Source organism: Triticum dicoccoides, chromosome 3B (assembly GCF_002162155.2).
Source record: "Triticum dicoccoides isolate Atlit2015 ecotype Zavitan chromosome 3B, WEW_v2.0, whole genome shotgun sequence".
Taxonomy (NCBI): Eukaryota; Viridiplantae; Streptophyta; class Magnoliopsida; order Poales; family Poaceae; genus Triticum; species Triticum dicoccoides.
This window is the reverse complement of record NC_041385.1, coordinates 469,796,161-469,816,038: the sequence shown is the minus strand read 5'-3', so window position 1 is coordinate 469,816,038 and position 19,878 is coordinate 469,796,161. Positions and strand designations below refer to the sequence as shown.

The window sequence follows — 19,878 nt, the reverse complement described above, 5'->3', positions numbered from 1 at the left end:
CGTCCACATCTGCCCCCCACCCCCTTCGTGCTCCCTCGCCTCCGGTTCACTACGCCGCGACGCCGGAGGAGGAGGCATCCCACCTTGAGCGCTGGAAGGCGCACTGGCTCGCCCAGGAGGAGGCCGATGGCGAGCGGCAGATGCTCTGGGAGCAGCAGCTGCACCGCGACGCAGAGGCGCTTCGGCTTGAGGAGGAGGAGGAGGAGCGCGCCCGGCGAGCTGCAATGTCGGCGCCCCAGCAGACGCCGAAGGAGGTTGTCCTGGCAGCGTACGAAGCGGCGTTCGGGTGGGCTGGCCCTGCTCCCGTCTTCATCGATGGCGATGGGCAAAGGCAAGGCGGAGGACGTCTAGGGCAGCATGCGGGCGTAGACTTTTTTTATGTTTTTAATTAATGTTTAATTAGATTTAAGTGGAAGACCGACCACTTTAATGTTTAATTATGTCTATTCCTATGAGCTTTTTTTTGTACTGACAGATTTGGGTTCGCCTTCCGTTGGGCGGTCAAACCGATCCATATGAAAATGCGGACGCGCATGCCCGTCTGGCCGACCCAAACGGACGAAAAGCAGACAAAACGTGTGTCTGTTTGGGTCGCCGTGTTGGGGTTTGCTCTAATAAGCTGATAAAAGAGTTTGGACATCTTTATTGTACATCTTTAGGTAGGGTATAGGTTGACAATCTTCTTTATGGGAATTGCATGTGTTTTTGCTAGGACAGAGCGATGTTTGCAGTTACTCCCTAGAAAGTGCTATCTAGTGAATGCATCATATGGTGCATTCCTTCCAGACAAATTAAGCACCGACAGACAAGAGAACCGCTCCGCTAGGCTAGCCTCTGCTCCGCTTCGCTCCCGCGCCGCTGGCCACTCCGGCCGTGGCGGCCACTGCCCCCTTCGCTGCTGCCCTGCCCGGGTGGCCGCTGCCGCCCATGCCGGCCCTGTCTCCGTCCCGGGATCCCGCTTCCCCACCTGCCACCCATCAATGCTCCAGGATGGGGGGCGGATCTGGATCCCCTAGTTCATCCACGGTACCTACCTCTCCCCGATCTCCGGCTACTCTAGTGTGGGGGATGCCCCCGCAAATCCTGCAGCGTGGTGCTGACCTCGAGGGTGCTCCCTCGCTCCGACCGCTGGCTCTCGACGCGCCACCCCCGCCAGAGCAGCCCCGGCTTCGATCCATTGTAGTTGTGCCTTCCCCGCCGCCCGTTTTGAGGCCGACCGCCATTGATGAGGGATGGACGCGCTACCAGTCCCGCAAGAACAAGAAGGCCGGCAAGCGCCCGCCAGGCAACCAAGGGCGCCCCCGCGGGCCCGGATCTGGGCGCGTCTCTCCCTCGCCGGGGCGCGAGGCCTTCTTAAGGAGATTCAAGGGCCTCTGCTTTCGGTGCCTCAGCCCCCACCACCGCCGCATCGACTGCCACGATCCCCTCCACTGCATCATCTGCAAGCGGCTAGGCCATTTTGGCAGGGAGTGCCCCAAGAGCAAGAGCGGCCGGAGTGTGGGCGTGCGGTAGGCCTGTCCGGTGCGGGAACGGCTTGTGTTCCCCGCCAGCCCTCCTCCGCCACCGATGGCCCCGGCGAACCCTCCCTGCATCGACCACGGGCGCCGGCCTTGTTCCAGCCACATGGTGATCGCCTCCATGCCGGAGATGGAGCAGCAGGTCTTCCTACTGCAGTAGCATGCGGTGGTGGTCACCGCGATGAGCAAGCTGCACGCGGCCAGCCCCCTCTCCATCGGTCGGGCCATCGAGCAGGAGTTTCAGATTCCCTCGCACCTTCTCCGCGTCACCGGCCATGATCCCGAAGACTTCTTCATCCACCTCACCATGCTGGCGCACAAGGAGCTCGTCGTCCGACGCGGCTCGATCATCGTGGACGGCGTCTCCTTCCTCCTGGAGCCGTGGAGGGAGGACACGCACGCGATCCACGACACCTGGATGCTGCACGTCCGTGTCGTCATGGAGAAGCTGCCGATGCAGCTGTGGACCCTGGAGGGCGCAAAGGAGGCGCTGGGCGACAAGGTGATCATCGACCGCCTCGACAGCCGCACCTTCGAGCGCGCGGACACGAAGCTTTTCACCGTCTGGGGTATGGGTGTGGCAGCTCCACCACATCCTCACCAAGAGGACGCTGTGGAAGCACGCGCGAGGGGCCGAGAAGGTGGTGGAGATGCTCGGCTTCTCGCCGCCGAGCAGGGCGGTCGCACTCCCCCCCCCAACCTGCTTTGTTGGGATGTGCTGGTGCACATTGATCGCGCTGAGGACTGGACGCCGCTCTCCCCCCGCTCCTCGCACTCGGGCTAGAGCGGGCTCCCATCCTCCGATGATGACGACTGCCCGTACCCGCGCTTCCCACTTGTCGGTGGCTGGGTGGCAGGCGTCGAGGACGGCAGGCCATCGCAAGACTCAGGGCCGCGCATGCGCCATCCCGCGCAGGTGGCGTCCTCGGGCTGCAAGGGCATGCCATCGGCGGGCCATAGACACAGCCACGACGGCGACGACAACCAAAGACGGTCCTGGAAGGACACGCTGCTGGGGCGGGGCCGCGGCAAGGAGCCGGTCGCGCTCCCCCCACGGAGAGCCACCGCAGTAGTACACCTACCTCCCGGCACAGCCGGAGCCGCCCCTGTGACGCACGCCAGGGCCACGCCGCCAAGTCAGGCGGGGCCGGGTCCCGGGCTGCGTCTTCCTCTAGGACGGCCACTGCATCGTGCAACCCACTGCTGGCGCCACCCTGGCCGCTGCCACGGGAATCGGGCGGGCCATCGACTGGCGGCGACCCGGTGGCAGCGTTCTTCAACGAGGTGGGCAAGGAGCTGCCCCCTCCGCCTCGGGTGGACCCGAGGAGGGCCGCGGTCGACAAGGCTACGGCGGCCACCGTTGACAAGCCCCTCTGCTTTGCGGAGAGCACTAACGCGGCCAGCAACCTCGACGATGGCATTGACATGGGCCCGACCCTCTCCCTCGCCCAGCACACCCCCAGGGCGTCCACCACGCATTCCCTGCAGCTTGGCGCAGTCACATCCCATGTGTGCCACCTGCAGCTCTCGGACGCGGGCGGCGCTCCGGCGAGCCAACTGTTCGCAGCCCCTGTGCCTTCCGTGCTAGGGAAGGCCCCGGCTCGCGCCAAGATGCTGGCTCGCTCCAGGCACGCGGCCCCGCCAACCCGACAGAGCGCTCGACAGGTGGCCAACCCATCCAGCGTCCCGGTCAGCCAGAGAGCCACGCTTCACATCATGCATGGCCTGGCAATCCTCAGGCCGAAGGAGAGCATGACGACCAAGGCAGCATAGGCCCTAATCCGCCGCTTTGACGAACCACTCTCCGACTCTGACATCAAGGCCATTGCCAGGCTCACCAACCTCGACGTCGCTGCCCTCAAGATCGCTGCGGGCATGCACGGACAAGACGGAGAGGCCGCACAGGCCGCTATTTCCCCATGTTAGCTTCCCCCAGTAGTTGTAGCCTCCGGCGACGCCCAGCGCGCGGCTGGGTAGAGTTAGGTTTCTCCATGTACTGTAACTGTCTAGGGCACTCTCGTAGCAGGGGCATAGTCGATCGCCGGCGGAATTTGGGGCCTATTGGTGGCCGCCGGCAATGCCTCGAGCCGATGGTGGTGTACCTATCTTTGATTTCTAGTAGTCTTAGTCGTCGGAGCATGCACCCGTTTCCCCATGATTGACACGAACCTGCAAATCATGTGCTAAAATGTACGTGGGCTCAATTCGCCAGCCCGGCGAGCCATAGTTTGCGAGGCAGCAGAAACGCACAAACTGGCCCTCCTCTGCCTGCAAGAAACAAAGATCGACGAGTGGAATAGATCGCTAGTTAGGGAGGTGGGCGGATGCAGACTAGCTGATTGCGTCGTCCTCCCGGCGGATGGCACCCATGGTGGTGCGGCCATTTTCTGGGACACAAGCCGCGTGGACGTGCAATCCCACGCCATTGGCCACTTCTCCATCACGGCCAAGATCACCCTGGCGGCAACGGCTATCTCCTTTTGGATGACGACGGTGTACGGCCCCGTCGACGATGGGAGGAAGGACGAGTTCCTGGCTGAGCTATCGCGAGCTGCACCTCCAGCAGACGCCCCCTGGCTCATCAATGGCGATTTCAACCTCATCTACGAGGCGCGAGACAAGAACAACAACAACATAAACCGCAGAATCATGGGCAAATTCAGGAATGCTATCGACGCCGCAGGCCTGAAAGAGATCAAATGCAATAACAGAAGATTCACATGGAGTAACGAGCGGACGGCACCAACCTTAGTTAGCATAGACAAGTTCTTCTGCAATATGGCCTGGAGCTCCATGTTCCCGTCATATCTTCTCCATGCTGCCTCAACATTGTGCTCCGACCACTGCCCCTTACTGCTGTCTGAAGCTTCTGCGCCTCGCCGCGTGGCCCGGTTTCACTTCGAATCCTTCTGGCCTTGCTTTCCCCGCTTCCACACGACGGTCCAACGCGCTTGGAACCGCCCCGTAGCCTCCAACTGTGCCTTCCAGCGTCTCAATACCAAGCTGCTTAGAACGGAAAAGACCTGAAAATCTGGGCGAAGGGCTTCTTCAGTGAGACGAGACTCCAGATGCACATGACAAACGAGATTATCCTACGTTTTGACATAGCCCAGGAGCGCAGGCAGCTGTCCAGCGAGGAGCTACAACTGCGGAAGCAGCTCAAGCTGCGCATACTAGGTCTAGCCACGATCGACAGAGCTCGCAAACGGCAAGCCTCGAGGGTCACCTGGCTCCGTGCGGGCGATGCCAAGACGGCTTTCTTCCAGGCCAAAATCAACTCCAGACGCTAGAAAAATTTCATCCATGCCCTCCACAGTGGCGACGCCATCGTCACCTCCCACGATGACAAGGAGCAGATCATCCATGAGCACTTCAAATCCACCATGGGGACGGCGACACCTCGTTCTTGCACTGTCAACTGGAACACCGTCCGCTTGCCAACCTTGCCCGCGGCCGGACTCGACAATCCGTTCTCCGAACAAGAGGTGTGGGCGGCAATCTGCAAATCTCCACAAGAAAAATCGCCGGGGCCAGACGGCTTCAACGGCTCGTTCTTCCACTCCTGCTGGCCCATCATCAAGGACGACGTCATGGCAGCCTTCTATCAGTTCTACAACCTAGCAGGGCGAGACATGTCTGTGATCAACAACGCGACGATCATCCTTCTGCCTAAGAAGGACGGGGCGACGGAGATCAAGGACTACAGGCCCATCAACTTGATCCATTCAATCGCCAAGCTCATCTCCAAGGTCCTCTCCATTAGGCTTGCCTCCGTCATCGGCACAATCATCTCACCTACGCAGACGGCATTCCTAAAGTCGAAATGTATCCACGACAGCTTCCTCTACGTGCAAAACTCCGTCAGGGCCCTGCACCGCCGCAAAACACCGTGCCTTCTAATGAAGATAGACATAGCGAAATCCTTTGACACCGTCTCCTGGGAGTATCTTCTCGAGCTGATGCAGAAGCTAGGGTTTAGCGCACGCTGGCGGGACTGGGTAGCGCGCCTTCTTGCCACGGCCTCTTCTTCGGTTTCCCTAAACGGCACGGCAAGCCCTAGAATCCTCCACCTACGAGGTTTGCGGCAAGGCGACCCGCCGTCCCCCTTCCTTTTCATCCTAGCGATCGACCCGCTGCACCACCTTATCGCCATCGCGGTGGACCAGCAGCTCCTCCACCGCCTCCCGGGGCGCGATCTCACGCTACGGGTCAGCCTCTACGCCGACGACGCCGTCATCTTCTTAAACCCTAGCCAAGGCGAGTTGAACTCCCTGCTGCGCATCCTGGATGATTTTGGAAAGGCTACCGAACTCTGCATCAACCCGGCCAAGTCCACGGTCTCCCTCATCCGCTGTGAAAACATCAACATGGGAGAGGTGCTGTAGGGTTTTGCTGGCTCTGTCGCCCCCTTCCCCATTAGATACCTAGGGCTTTCGGTCACCACGGGCTGTCTACGCCTCGTTCACCTCCAGTTTATCATCGATCGAATCAAGGCGAGACTTGCAGGATGGAAAGGCAAACTGCTGCCGATGGCGGGGCCACGAGTGCTGGTACGCTACATGCTGAGCGCCATGCCAACCTTCGCGCTCACCGTCCTCCGCCTGCCGAAGAAGATACTACGGGAGATCGACAAGTGCAGGCGGCGCTTCCTTTGGAGACAAGATGAGGAGACCACTGGGGCCAGTTGCAAGGTGAATTGGCCGACGGTGTGTGCCCCAACGAAGCAGGGGGGCCTCGCATCCCCGACCTCCAGCGTTCTGGCCGAGCGCTCCGGCTACGCTGGCTATGGATCGCATGGCACCACCTGGAAAGGCCCTGGTGGGGCCCGAGCTACCATGCGACGACGCGGACAGGGCTCTCTTCTCGGCATCGACTAAGGTGACGATCGGAGACGGGACGCGGGCATCTTTCTGGCTGTCCCCGTGGCTGGGACATGGAACTCTATCGCAGCGCTTCCCCCGACTCTACATCCACTCACGACGCAAGCATAGAACTGTCCAGGAAGCAATGGAAGATGACACCTGGATCAACGATCTTGCCCACGGACAAAACCAGCACCTCCTCGATGAGGTCCTGAGCCTGCACCGCGAGCTGCAGCGTTCGGGACAGCCTGCTCGACCAGGTGAGCCGGACACCCTCAGTTGGAAGCTTTTGAGCACGGGGACGTACTCGGCCAAATCTGCATACCAGGCGCAGTTCCAAGGCAGGATGGCCACCAACTTTGATCAACTCATCTGGAAGGCCTGGGCGTCGGGGAAGATCAAAATCTTTGCGTGGTTGTTGCTGCGGGATAGACTTTGGTGCAATGACAGACTGCAGAGGCGAGGATGGCCGAATAGCTACTTCTACCAACTCCGCGTCAGAAACCTCGAGTCCTCGAGCCACCTGTTCTGGAACTGCCCAGAGTCCAGGCAGGTGTGGAGCGAGATCGGGCAATGGCATGGCTGCTCCTCGCTCTCCCCCGCAACCTGCTGGAGCAGCGGCAACTCCACCACGATCATCCAGAGCATCCTGGCGCACACTGATCCACCACGACGGCAAGGCGCGCGGACAATCTTGCTGCTGGCATGCTGGGAGGTTTGGCAAGAAAGGAACCAATGTACTTTCCGTCGCAGCTTGCCAAGTGTGAGAGAGATCATCAGGCGCATCCGAGACGGCATCGAGCTCTGGAGGATCACAGGGGCAACATGCATAGAGAGCCCTTTTGGGGAACCACCTTGAGAGAGTAGAAGAAATTTTCGTGCACTAGGGTTTTTGCGGCCGTCTGTGGCCAACCCTGCACTTTTGATCCTAGGATCTTCACCCCCCAATTGTTTTCCCGCTGCTTCCTGCTAAATCAATGAAAAGCCAGCGATTGCTGGATCTTTCAAAAATAAAATAAAATAAGCACCCAGTTTTGTTACTAATTGTCATCTCATGTAGTCAGCTTTGATCTGATCTCAAGGTTTACCTATACAATTTCTTTTTTGAACTTACCTTTACAAATTCACAACTTTAGCGATGCTAATCAACTAGGCTGAGCATTTCTAAATGGCCTCATCTTGCCGAAGAGTCAAAAGCACCCAAAAAACATTTATTATTACAAGCCATGATGCTTCATCACTGGGAAAGCCGGAATGTAGCCCAGCATAACCGTGGTGCCTTGTACTATCATCAAGAGAATATTGTGCAAGTTAGCCCATAAATATGCCGAGATAGCGAAAAACGGTATACGCTCACAAGCCACACGCAACCCACCTATTCCAATCCATAAGAACCCAAACTGGAACGGCATGCCATGTCACGATCGATCGACTGGCGCCTTGTCCTTGTGGTTAAGCATTAAAAAGTACGCGTGGCAAGTTGGGAGAAGCATTATCTTTGGACACGCTTGCTGCTTAAGCCTGCTGCCGTGTAGTCGTACTCGGTTTAATCACCACAAGATAAACGACCCTACCAAGAGAAAGCAACTCGGCATACGGGCTTCTAACCTTCTTCATTTTTTGACGTGTTTATTTTTCCCAATATACTACTCCATAAACTAGTTGTACGACTGTGTTATAGGCGCGGCCATCTCATCCAGTCCAAATAAAGAAGATAGTAATGCTAATCGAGAGGGTTACGGCAGAGTACAGTAGAGTACCCCGAGCAATATTCAAAGTATCCGCCAGGGGGATAGGGGGAAAGCGAAAGCGTCAAAGCGAGGGCTAAAATGCAAAAGGGAAGAAGAAGATACGGGGAATGGGATAGAGTCGGGGTGGGGAGGCCAAACTGGTCCTTTTTCTTTTTTCCTCCTGCTCTGCTCTGCTTTGCTTGCTTGGTCTACTTCCCCAACTCCCCCCGAAAAAACAAATCCCAAGCGGCACCCACACGGCCATGGCCGCCTGCCCCTCCTCCCCTCCCACCCCAAACCCTAGGTAGCACTAGCAGCAGCGCCGCGGGAGCCTCCCTGCCTCGCCGGTCCCTCGAGCTCCAGCCCCGCGCCGATCTGAGCCCCCTGCCGCTAGGTCTCTCGGGAGGGGAAAGCGCGTCTTTTGGCCTTTGTCTTTGCGGCTCTGCTCCGTGGGAACTCCCGAGCTTCGGCGGAGCATTTCCTGGGGCGGGCGGGGATGGAGCCGCGGGTTGGGAACAAGTTTCGGCTGGGCCGCAAGATCGGCAGCGGCTCCTTCGGGGAGATCTACCTCGGTGCGGGCGGGCCGCTCTGCTCTTTACCCCGAATTTCGGATTCCATTTTTGGGTATTTTGTACTCCTCGATCGATTTTTGACGCGGTTCTGTTTGCTTGTCCCCTTTGCGTGTGTGCAGGGACTAATATCCAGACCAACGAGGAGGTCGCGATTAAGCTGGTACGTCCTCCTGCTGATGCGATTCAACTGCTCGGATCTTTCTGATGCTTCCGAGTGCTGGTGCTGCTGCGTTAGCCTGCTTTGGACGCCGTAGTGGTTGAGGAATGTGGACCAGCTCATGCTTGGTTCCGGCTTATCGTCGGTCAGGTTGCGGGTTCCTGTAGGATAGCTCGTGATATGCTGCTCTTCTCAAATCAATTCAGGCTTTTGAGTTGGCTCTGGATGGATGCTCTGCCCTCGTTGGCAGATTTGGTTCTCCATGGATGAACAATTTGGACTAGTTGATCGGTCATGTTCCTGGGAATTGACTGGTGTGGTTGACTTGGTTGGACCTGAGCTTTTTTAGTGCTTTCGGTTAATCTAGGCAGATTGACAACTAAGCTCAAGCTGCCGAGTATTGGATGATGTATAGTAATAAAATATGAACGGCAGATACAATAAACCAGGAGAGGAATGAGAAACAGTAACTTGTGAAACATATTGCTGCATACTCTGTAGCCCGGAGTGACAGTCTAGATATAGAGGCCCATTGCCCATAATTCTGCATCATAGTGGCTTGTTGCTTCTATAAACTATCACTAAATTTAGTATGCAGGTTATTTCGTCTTGATTGCCTGTATCAGATTTCTGATGTTTGACATTTTATTCCTTTCTTGTTCATGCAGGAAAATGTGAAGACAAAACATCCTCAGCTGCTCTACGAATCAAAGATTTACAGGATTTTGCAAGGAGGAAGTATGGAAGCTTTACATCATGCATAATTTTGTAGGACTGTGATAGTGGAACAAGTGGTTTGACAATCTTTGTTGTGGCAGCTGGAATCCCAAATGTCAGGTGGTTTGGTGTAGAAGGAGACTACAACGTCTTGGTTATGGATTTGCTGGGGCCAAGTCTGGAGGATCTATTTAATTTTTGCAGCAGAAAATTATCTCTCAAGACTGTACTTATGCTTGCCGATCAGATGGTACGTACACATACACCAATCATTTGATGCATTCCTTCTTGTCGCCTCCATCAATCTATTTGTATATAGCATTCAGCAAGCAATTAACTCTGTACCTGTCCTTGATTAATTTTCATGGACCTCACTCCATTGTTGCTGGCCACACCAACGCCTGCTTTTTTCCACAAGACTCAGTTTCCCTGTTCCTTCCATTGCTTTTTTTTTGGTGATACGTACATTATGATTTCGCTCCTCATTTTTGTCTTATGTGTACTGTTTTTTTTCTTTGTTTATTCCTAGCTTATGAGCTGTATGTAATCTGCACTCCCACTTGTAGATAAATCGAGTGGAATTCGTCCACTCCAAGTCATTTCTGCATCGAGACATTAAGCCAGATAATTTTCTCATGGGTCTTGGCAGGCGGGCTAATCAGGTGGGTAGCAATGCAGTGTTTAGTAATTAATTCAGATCTGCTGTATTATTTTCTTGTGTTCATTCTTACCACTTTATTCGTGCTCTTATATTTGACAGGTCTATGTTATAGATTTTGGCCTTGCCAAAAAGTATAGGGATACCTCGACTCATCAGCACATCCCATACAGGTACGATGCATAAACATACTAAGTTATCTAGGGAGTATGATAGTGGATTAAGTTATTTCCATACATCATACAGAAATGCCACTGCCAGATTATGTCGATTATGTTTTAATAGTTCTTTTCTTGAAGATGTCATTTTAGTTGGAGCACCCTTCTTATGTCAGTTTTTCTTTCTGATCTACTTTGGCTCTGCCTTGTGTTCTTACTTGATGGTAATACTGCAGAGAGAACAAAAACTTGACTGGGACAGCAAGATATGCAAGCGTGAACACTCATCTTGGCATTGGTGAGAAAATGATACTCTACCAGTTCATAATTGTCTTTTTTACATTGTAACTTCCACCTGTTGGACTTCATCCTGCTGTCAGTTGAATGTCATACTCCTTGCTCTGCGTATCTTCTTTTCTGACTATTTACTTCTACTCTTTTTTTGTGTTGGTCAGAACAAAGTCGAAGAGATGACTTGGAATCTCTTGGATATGTACTTATGTACTTCCTACGGGGAAGGTTGGTTTATTTTCTGGATTCTTATTGTGTGCCACATAAGATATATTAATGAATCAGATGTAACATTGTTTTCTTTTCAGCCTTCCTTGGCAAGGTCTGAAAGCAGGAACGAAGAAGCAAAAGTATGAGAAGATCAGTGAGAAAAAAGTTGCAACATCAATTGAGGTACTTGGTAGTTATGATGTCTGTACTGGTTGTTGGCACTCCACCCTGTATATCATGTTGGTTATAATGTTCTCATTCTATTTCAGGCTCTGTGTCGTGGGTATCCTACTGAGTTCACATCATATTTCCATTATTGCCGCTCGCTTCGGTTTGATGACAAGCCTGATTATTCCTACCTTAAGCGACTGTTCCGTGACCTCTTTATCCGTGAAGGTTTGATTTTGTTTTCATTCTTGAAGAGGATTAGTAAATATCGTTTTCCTTTTAATACTTGAATCTATGAGATATTAACTTGCCTCCTCCATACTTGATGGAAACCTGTTGCATTCTGTGTATTATTGAAGTGCCAACATCTAAAATGCTTTGAAGGTTACAGGCGTATGGTTGATATCAGAGTAATGCTTTGCAGGTTTTCAGTTTGACTATGTATTTGACTGGACAATACTGAAGTACCAACAATCTCAAATTGCTAGTGCCCCGCCTCGTGTTGCGGTAAGTCTTTTGTGCACTCACCAACCAAATATGTGTATTTTTACGTAGCCATCCATGTGAAACTGTGACGTCTTACATATATTTTACAGGGCCATGGTGCAGGACCTTCTGGGTTGACACCACCTGTATTGCAGAATGATAGTCAATCTGGTAATTGGTTTATTTTGATCGTTCCTTACGAGTATTATTATTACTGTTTTCAGGCAATATTGATGAGCAATTGGCTTATAATGAAGTTGCCAAAAAGTTCCTTTGCTTCTATGGCTAACTTGAACCAGATTGGATTTCTATAGTGGAACAATGAATTGTCTGACCTTCTTAGCCATGTTTATTTATCCATTTGTTATGATGTAGGTGCCGTTGAAGGGAGGATTAGTGGTTGGTCAGCAATGGACCGACGTCGTGCCCCACCCCCCATTGCAAGCGTGGGGACTTCAAATAAGCAGAAAGCCCCTGTAGGAAATGATGCTCCTATTTCTAAAGACCCTGCGGTGTGTACTCTCCCCATTTCCCTTTGTTTGTCCTATAGGACTTGGATATTGTGATTGGAAGATTAGGGCGCCAGACACTGTTTTTCAATTTCTAGTGCAAGAGAGGAACAATGTGCTCACTAGTCAAATTTTCTTAGTCAACCTTGCGTTCATGACTTGTTCTTATAAACTGGTGCTCTTATTTGCCAAAATTCAACCCACATAGGTCATCATTATCTGCTATTTTTCAGTTGTGTAACCCTGATCAGTGTCATGTGGCTTGCAGAAATACTTCCAGCTTTGTGCAAGTGTCATGTAGGCTTGTATTATCACTCTGTAATCTTTGTATCTCTTGTTTTTCAGTTGGTTGTGAATGTTCTGTTTTCCTCGCCGAGGACTCCAATCATATTTTTTTTCTTGTATCTGGGCATTACGATTCATAATCTGCACTATGGAAATGGAAAACACCGAAAACATTGCTCATTGTTTCAAGCTTCTTACTTTGGCTGTTGTTGCTGTTGTTTAGATATCCGGCTCGAATTTTTTGGGGCGTTCAAGTGGATCATCAAGGAGAGCTGCTGTTTCAAGTAGCCGGGATGCTGTGGCAAGTGACACTTTTGAGCCTTCACGATCACGTACGACTGATGCAAGCCCTGGTGCATTCCGTAGAACCTCAGGTGCTCAGAGAAGCCCACCGGTTGATTCTGCAGAACCACAGCGTTCCTCTTCGGCTCGGCATTCATCTAACCCGAAGAACTACGAGTCTGCCCTCAAAGGTATTGAAGGTCTTAATTTCGATGGCGATGAGAGGGCTCAGTACTAGTAGCACTGAGAAAACGATTCTACTTCTGCGTGTGCTGTGTATAAATTATAATCTGAAGATAAGCACAGCATTTCCTGTTGAGTTTTGGATCACAGGAGATGTTACGAGGAGGATGTGAAGTGCTATTGCCAGATGATGGTGGTGGTCTTCTGGACACGGTAAATAAGTGGTCAACCCGAGGCACAAGGAATGTAGCTCTCATAATTTAATGTGATTGGGGTGGTTCTGTAAATGTCTTTAATCTCTATAGTTTGTTATGTGGCGCTTGTCGAGTCTGTTGTATTATTTCTATTCCTTACGGTGCACCTTGTCCAGTTGCCATTGTCTTGGCACAGCCAAGTGCAGCTTGTAGGACTTTGTCTTTGGAGACTGGAACCTGACCATGTAGAATTTTTTCGTCCGTTCATCGAACGAATTTGGCTGGTAACGTTTCCTGACTATTAATGTGCCTTTGAGGAACAATGTCGTGTGGCTTTTTAGAAATGTGTTTTGTAAGGTTATAAATTTCTTTTAACGTCTGTACCATGCGTGTTTTTGCACTCATGCGTTCTTCTGTCGTTGTCTGTCTCATGTTGTTATTTGCAATTTGCATAGCACTACTCCGTTCGTAAATATAGGTCATTTTAGAGATTCTATAATATGGATTAGATGCGGAGCAAAATGAATGAACCTACATTCTAAAATATGTCATACATCTGTATGTGGTCTCTAGGAAAATCTCTAAAAGGACCTGTATTTATAAACGAAGTTAGTAAATGAATCTACACTTTAAAATATGTCATACATCTGTATATGGTCGAAAATCTCTAGAAGGACTTATATTTACAAACAAAGTTAGTACTCCCTCCGTCCCGAAATATTTGTCTTTCTAGAGATTTCAATAAGTAGCTACATACGGAGCAAAATAAGTGAATCTGTATGTGTCCATTTAAAATGCCTAAAAAGACAAATATTTGGGAACGGAGGGAGTAGTATGCATGTTCGTGATGAAAAAAAAAGGTTGATGTTGCTGCATGAGTTGAGATGTTTTCTTTGGAACTGTTGTGTGGTGATGTGTCCTAATTGACCGTATTTGGTGGATAAAAAACACTGAGTAGTGCAGGCGCAGCAGCCCAGGCAGCCGACACAGCACTGCAAGGGAACATGTACAGCTACATGTCTCAACTGGGTGCCTGCAGGTGTCAGGGAACGCATTAGATTAGCCACAGTGAGAGTAACTTCGATAGTAATATTGAGTTCAACTCAACAAATTTGCTTATGTGGCAGTGAGTTAATGAGGAGAGATGTAGTACTAGTAACTTAGCCAGTTACTGTAATATTACATGTCCCAATGCAATATGAGTCTATAACCTAATAAATGAAGCTTTGCATGTTACTACACTTATGTTATTACTCACTATTGAGGTAGTAACATAGTCTAGGAATATGTGTATGTTACTACTATATGTTACTCTCCATTGTGGCTAGTCTTAGAGCCATGGCCAGGGGTCCCCCCGGACCACATGGAGCCTATGTGAAGGGAGAGCCCAGACTACCAGCCCAGCTGAGGCGGCCATGGTGTTTTCCTTCTTCCTTTTTGACTCTGGAGGCGGCCATCGGGCCATGGTTGAACATGCCATTTGACAAGATGGTTGTTTTTTTTTATTAAAGAAGGGCTTTCCCCTTTCAATTTTCATTACTGAAAACCAAACTTGCAGAAACAGAGTTCACACCAGGTAGCAGCATAGTTCCAGACAAAAACATACCCAAAAGCCTCGCAGACCCACAAGGTTCTCGACAAGATGGTTGTGAAAGGAACTTGTAGATTAATGACGTTCTGCCAGCTCGTCATTAACGTCATTCCCAGCGGTACTGATGCTAGCAAGATGCATGCACAATCATTCATTCAGACCCAAGAAAACGACTGCCCGATCGGTTCACTTCACCTGAGTTCTGACGTTTGTGGTTATCAGTCAGCATTTGCTCACGCCGCTGCATTCATTCCAAGGGGGCAGATAATAACTAGATACACAATCTTAGGCATCTTCGCCAGATCAAGTCGCAATCCAACGTACAGGGTTACATAAAAGGCAACCAACAACACAAAATCACAACACACTACGATTATTGCAATTGCAATCCCAGTGGCCAGTTGAGCAACAAGGGACGACGATGCGTGCCACACATCAGCACGACGCGTCCTCCTCCGGCTCTGGTGCAGCTTTCCCGTAGCCCAGCTCGGTCATCTCCCAGCTCGTCCGCGACGCCACCTCCCGGTGTGAACGGGTGTATTGCTGAGCACAATCGAGAGAATCATTCAACACAATAACAATGCCGTTTGTCAACGAGGCCAGGCGTTTTAAACTCAAGGGAGCGTATTAAAGTGTAGTGAGCAGTGAGGTCAGTTCACCTCCATTTTCGTCAGCAGTTCGTGGGCAGTTGGCGCCGACACGATTATCTGCCTGCAATCGGCCTTAATAAAACCTTCTGCCGCGCCCTTGTCGAACAGCGCAAGTAACGGATCATAGTACCCGTCGACGTTTAGCAAGCCAACCTGTTCAAGTCAATCATCAGTGCGCCTGGATTATTAGTTTTTTTGTGAAGAGCACGGTGTCTGTAGCAGACTCATTTGTCAATTGTCATAGCCCACAATGTACTCAGCTAAGGCAGGCTATGGCAATGTATTAGTACCACTAGTAGTCATAATACTCACTGGTTTGTCATGGATTCCGAGCTGCGACCATGTGATCATCTCTAACAACTCCTCCATTGTTCCATACCCTCCTGTTGTCCACAAAGTAATAATCATGTAAGCATTGTCGGGTTGACACATTAGCCCATTCAACAAAAAGGGTCAGGGAAGAACGTGTATAATCGTGCCGTTCATACCCGGAAGAGCAATGAATGCATCAGCTTGTCGCGCCATCTCAGCTTTCCTCTCATGCATGTCAGAGACTATCTTTACTTCTCCAACACTTGCACCAGAGATCTGAAACACAAGTTTTGGTGTTTCATTACTCGATGAAATGAAATAGGACTTTCAGATTTCTCCTATCACCATCCTACAAAGTTGAGAGATGTTTGGACAGTAGCACTTCCACATCAATTCAATATATACATATATGCATAATGGTGCAATTCAAACTCCACTGCTTGCGTACTTTTCTCACTCAACTTGTGACGACCGACCTCATGCCTCATGGCAGGCAAATTGAACACTATTATTACATCCACCGAGCGGCCAACTTTATAACTCCAAGTTGCACCGCCCAAAAGTCTAAGCTGACGGTTCATTTTTGCGTGTATGGAAACTGGAAACAGGCCTGAAACGGACGGTCGGGAATTTCAGCCCTATTCTAGTCCAATTCCTCATGATCACATACCTATTTGTAACCCCACAAGCAAAGGTGAATCGGTCTGGACCCAACAGAAAACGGGAATCAAATGGTGAGTGGGTGACCAATAGAGATAGATAGCACTAGTATATATTTGCTAGGTGATCGTGAAAAGTCGTGACACCGACAGGTGGGGCCAAACAAAAGGATAGGATTCAGATGGCCCATCCATCGGTAAGTGTTCCGAAATTCCGTATGAAATTTCGCTTTAGGAAGAGAGATGAGTCGTACTGCTACTGCGTCACTGCGTAGCAGAAACTTCTTTCTCTCTCTAACGAACCGATTAGGCAGTTAAGAATGACGTATCAATATGTATTTCTACGCATAATAAGAACAATAAGAAAACCTAGCAGAAGGAAATAGATTGGTACGCACCTCAAGGGGCATGAGTGCTCTGGGAATCACCCTGCAAAACAATCCAACAGAGAGATACATACCCCATTAGGAAGGTTGCAGAGTACTACAACTATATAAGGGACTATAAACAGAGGCGGCCGGCGAGGTACCCGAGGACATGGCAGCCGCCATCCAGAACCGTCTGCGCGATCAGGCCCATCAACCCGATGCTGCCGCCGCCATAGACCAGATCGACCCCCCTCGTCACCTGCAAGGAAAGGAAATCCCACCGTGAACGTCGAATTCTGGGGCACCCGGCCGCCCGGGAATAGGGCGCGCGCAGCCTCGGCATTCCAGCGCATTACTCACCAGTCCCTGGCCGAGCTCGAGCGCCGCGTCGCTGAACACCGCGCGATTGCCGGAGTTGCTGCCGCAGAAGACGCAGATCCTGCCGAACTTCCTCGGCGGCGCGGCCGCGGGCGCGGCGGTGTCGCCCATGGCCTGGCTTGTTTCCTCTCGGGTGCGGGGCGGGAGGATGGGGTTAAGAGTCGTCGTGGAGGAGAGGTGTTTGGGTTCGGTTCGTTCTTCTACCCGATGCCGTGTGTTATCTCGTAGAGTATCTGGGGGAGAAGCTTCAAATGAAGGCGGCATTAAGGATTCTGACGCGACTGTCCTTTTATTATGTCGTGATCAATTTGGTGGGTCATGCGAGCGGCCCATATTGCGCCAGAAGAGCCCAAGTGTCCTTCACCTTTCCTTTTGCACTTTGGCCCTTTCAATCTACTCCAATGACACATAGCAATGAAGCCCTTTTGCTTGGGAAAAATGGTCTATTCCACCTTGTATAGCAACCACCCGATACAACAGTGAGTTCATTACTGGGGCAAACAGCGCAATCACGCCCAAAAGACTATCCCACAACCTCTGCGCCCACCGGAGAATTCCACCACACTGCTATGCCACCGAATTGCCGCGTACCAAGCAACGCCTTCAAAAAGGACTGTGATGACGACGACATTGCTGCCTGGATGGGTCCTAGGATCAAAACTCCTTACTTTCCAAGGTGGCGACCTCTCTTGAAGATCAAACCCCTTACTTTCCTGGCATGATGTTTTCTGGATGTAATTATGCACGATGTTAACATTCTGTGAGAGAAAAAAAATGAAGGGTGTGCACGATGACCTTGTTAGCTACTCTCTCAATATCTTTGGATCAAACAGGATCATTTACAGGTTGGGGATACAATCTTGCTAGGAGGAAGATGAAATAGCAGAGAGGGAGAAAGGGAATCAGGTTACAAGCCGCCGCCGCCAGTCTGATCCAAGCCAGGATGTCTTCTCTCATCTACTCCACCCTATCTTATCAATGGACTACTGTCTTGCTTGGGCGGAAGAGGTATGAGATCCATTGAGGCCCAGTGAACTTGTGGCAAGGTCTTCGCTCCCTCTTGGCCGGTTCTGTTGGGCTTCCTCCGCTCGTGGCCCTGATGCTCCTCCTGTAGGTAGGGCGCTGACACCCCCTCTTCCTTCAGACACGACTTGACCCCAAGTCGGAGCATTTGGAAAGCGTCGCCGTAGATCTTCGAGGTCTTCCCATGTGTCCGGCCTTGCCTGGCTGTCCTACCAGTGGATCAACCCTTGTTCCTTCATATTGCGGGTGCCTCTACGCCATCGCTTCTCCAGGATCTTCACAGGAGTATTAACAGTAATGGAAGGAAGTGAAGAGGAAGCGCTCGCACCTGGTGCTAAGGCCTGACAAAGCTGTGAGACGTGGAAGACAGGGAAGATTGAGGATCCTTCTGGCAGTTTGAGGTCATAAGTGACTTCATTCACTCGCCGGATCACAAGGTAGGGTCCAAAAAATTTGAAGCTGAGCTTATGATTCGCTCTACGTGCCACCGATGTTTGAATGTACAGCTGTAGTTTCAAAAAGACTTGATCCCCCACTTGAAATTCATGGACGGATCTTTTTTTATCATCATGCGTCTTCATGATTTGTTTTGCCCTGAGAAGATGTTGTCGCAAGAGATCTTGCATTTGTTGGCGCTCCTCTAGCCATTCATTCAGCTCGGGCAAAGGTGTAGCTTGTTCCGGAACCACCCCCAAGTGTCTTGGTTCCTACCCATAAACCAACGAGAAAGGTGTTTTGCCAAGAGTGGAGTGATATGTAGAGTTGTACCAAAACTCCGCCAAGGCCAACCATCTGCTCCAATTTGCAGGTGTGCTGTGAACGAAACAACGCAAATATGTCTCCACACATTGATTGACGCGTTCAGTCTGACTATCCGTCTGTGGGTGATGTGACGAGCTCATTTTCAACTCCACGCCCTATAACTTGAAGATCTCATGCCAAACTTTACTGGTGAATATGGCATCACGACCAGAGATGAGTGCCTCAGGCATGCCATGAAGTTTGTAAACCTGATCCATGTAAAGCTGAGCAATGGTCTGAGCAGTGTACGGGTGCTTGATAGGGAGGAAATGAGCATATTTGGAAAAAGTATCCACAACCACCAGGATGCAGTTGAACTGTCTGGACTGTGGCAACCCTCCAATGAAATCCAAGGACACTAATTCCTAGCAGCGTTTGGCCACCGGTAATGGATGGAGCAGTCCCGAATATTGAGCTTGGTCTGGCTTCGCTTGCTGGCAGACAGTGCATGACTGCACATGTTCCTTGATGTGTTGTTTCATCCCAGACCATGCTAATAAGTGCTTGATGCGTCGATAAGTTGTAGGGAAGCCGGAGTGGCCCCCGACAACGCTGTCATGTAGAGCTCTCATGATCTGTTGTTGTAACTTGGTGTTGGTACCCAGCCACACATGTTCTTTGAAACGGACAATGCCCTTGGTCAATGTGAATTTCCCCTCGGCTACCGGTGCCACCGCCAATTGTGTGATGAGTTGCTGTGTTTTAGGGTCGTTGTCATACCCTTTGACAATTTCCTGGAGCCAAGCCGGTTGGCACACTGAGATAGCATGAAGTTGAGCAGATTCATCAACCAGGCGTCGTGACAGTGCATCAGCAACACTATTTTCAGTGCCCTTGCGATAGCAAATGCGGTATTGCAGCCCAAGCAATTTGGTGAAGCTTTTCTATTGCCATGGGGTATGGAGGCGTTGTTCCTCCAAGTGCACTAAGCTACGTTGGTCCGTTTTCACCAGAAATTCACCAAACTGTAGGTAGGGTCGCCAGTGGTCGACTGCTAGTACAATGGCAAGGTATTCTTTCTCATATGTTGAGAGACCTTTGGTGCGAGGACCCAATGCTTTACTGAGGTACGCGATGGGATGCCCTTCCTGCTGTAACACTGCCCCCACTCCATATT

The 19,878-nt window shown here is 51.1% G+C and overlaps 2 protein-coding genes across 3 annotated transcripts; one reads left to right on the top strand and one right to left on the bottom strand.

Annotated features, from left to right (window-relative positions):
* The first annotated feature begins 8,309 nt into the window (after positions 1-8,309).
* Positions 8,310-13,319, top strand: LOC119276572 (casein kinase 1-like protein 2). 2 transcript variants are annotated; one of them, XM_037557675.1, is made up of 15 exons: positions 8,310-8,681; positions 8,801-8,841; positions 9,507-9,576; positions 9,657-9,805; positions 10,122-10,217; positions 10,316-10,386; positions 10,608-10,669; positions 10,827-10,890; positions 10,971-11,055; positions 11,142-11,268; positions 11,465-11,547; positions 11,637-11,697; positions 11,902-12,038; positions 12,544-12,793; positions 12,936-13,319. In XM_037557675.1, exons 1-15 carry the CDS (start codon positions 8,606-8,608, stop codon positions 12,956-12,958), a joined length of 1,395 nt encoding a protein of 464 aa, XP_037413572.1. In that variant the 5' UTR covers positions 8,310-8,605; the 3' UTR covers positions 12,959-13,319. The 2 variants fall into 2 exon arrangements, with proteins under 2 accessions (XP_037413572.1, XP_037413571.1); XM_037557674.1 differs by having other exon boundaries at positions 8,311-8,681; positions 12,544-13,319.
* Positions 13,320-14,785: 1,466 nt separating this feature from the next.
* LOC119276574 (probable cytokinin riboside 5'-monophosphate phosphoribohydrolase LOGL1) lies at positions 14,786-17,199 on the bottom strand. The gene is made up of 7 exons (XM_037557676.1): positions 16,920-17,199; positions 16,721-16,818; positions 16,590-16,620; positions 15,709-15,808; positions 15,533-15,603; positions 15,230-15,373; positions 14,786-15,113 (listed from the first exon to the last, which is right to left on the bottom strand). The coding sequence occupies exons 1-7, from the start codon at positions 17,046-17,048 to the stop codon at positions 15,006-15,008; spliced, it is 681 nt and encodes a 226-aa protein (XP_037413573.1). The 5' UTR covers positions 17,049-17,199; the 3' UTR covers positions 14,786-15,005.
* Between the last annotated feature and the right edge of the window lie 2,679 nt (positions 17,200-19,878).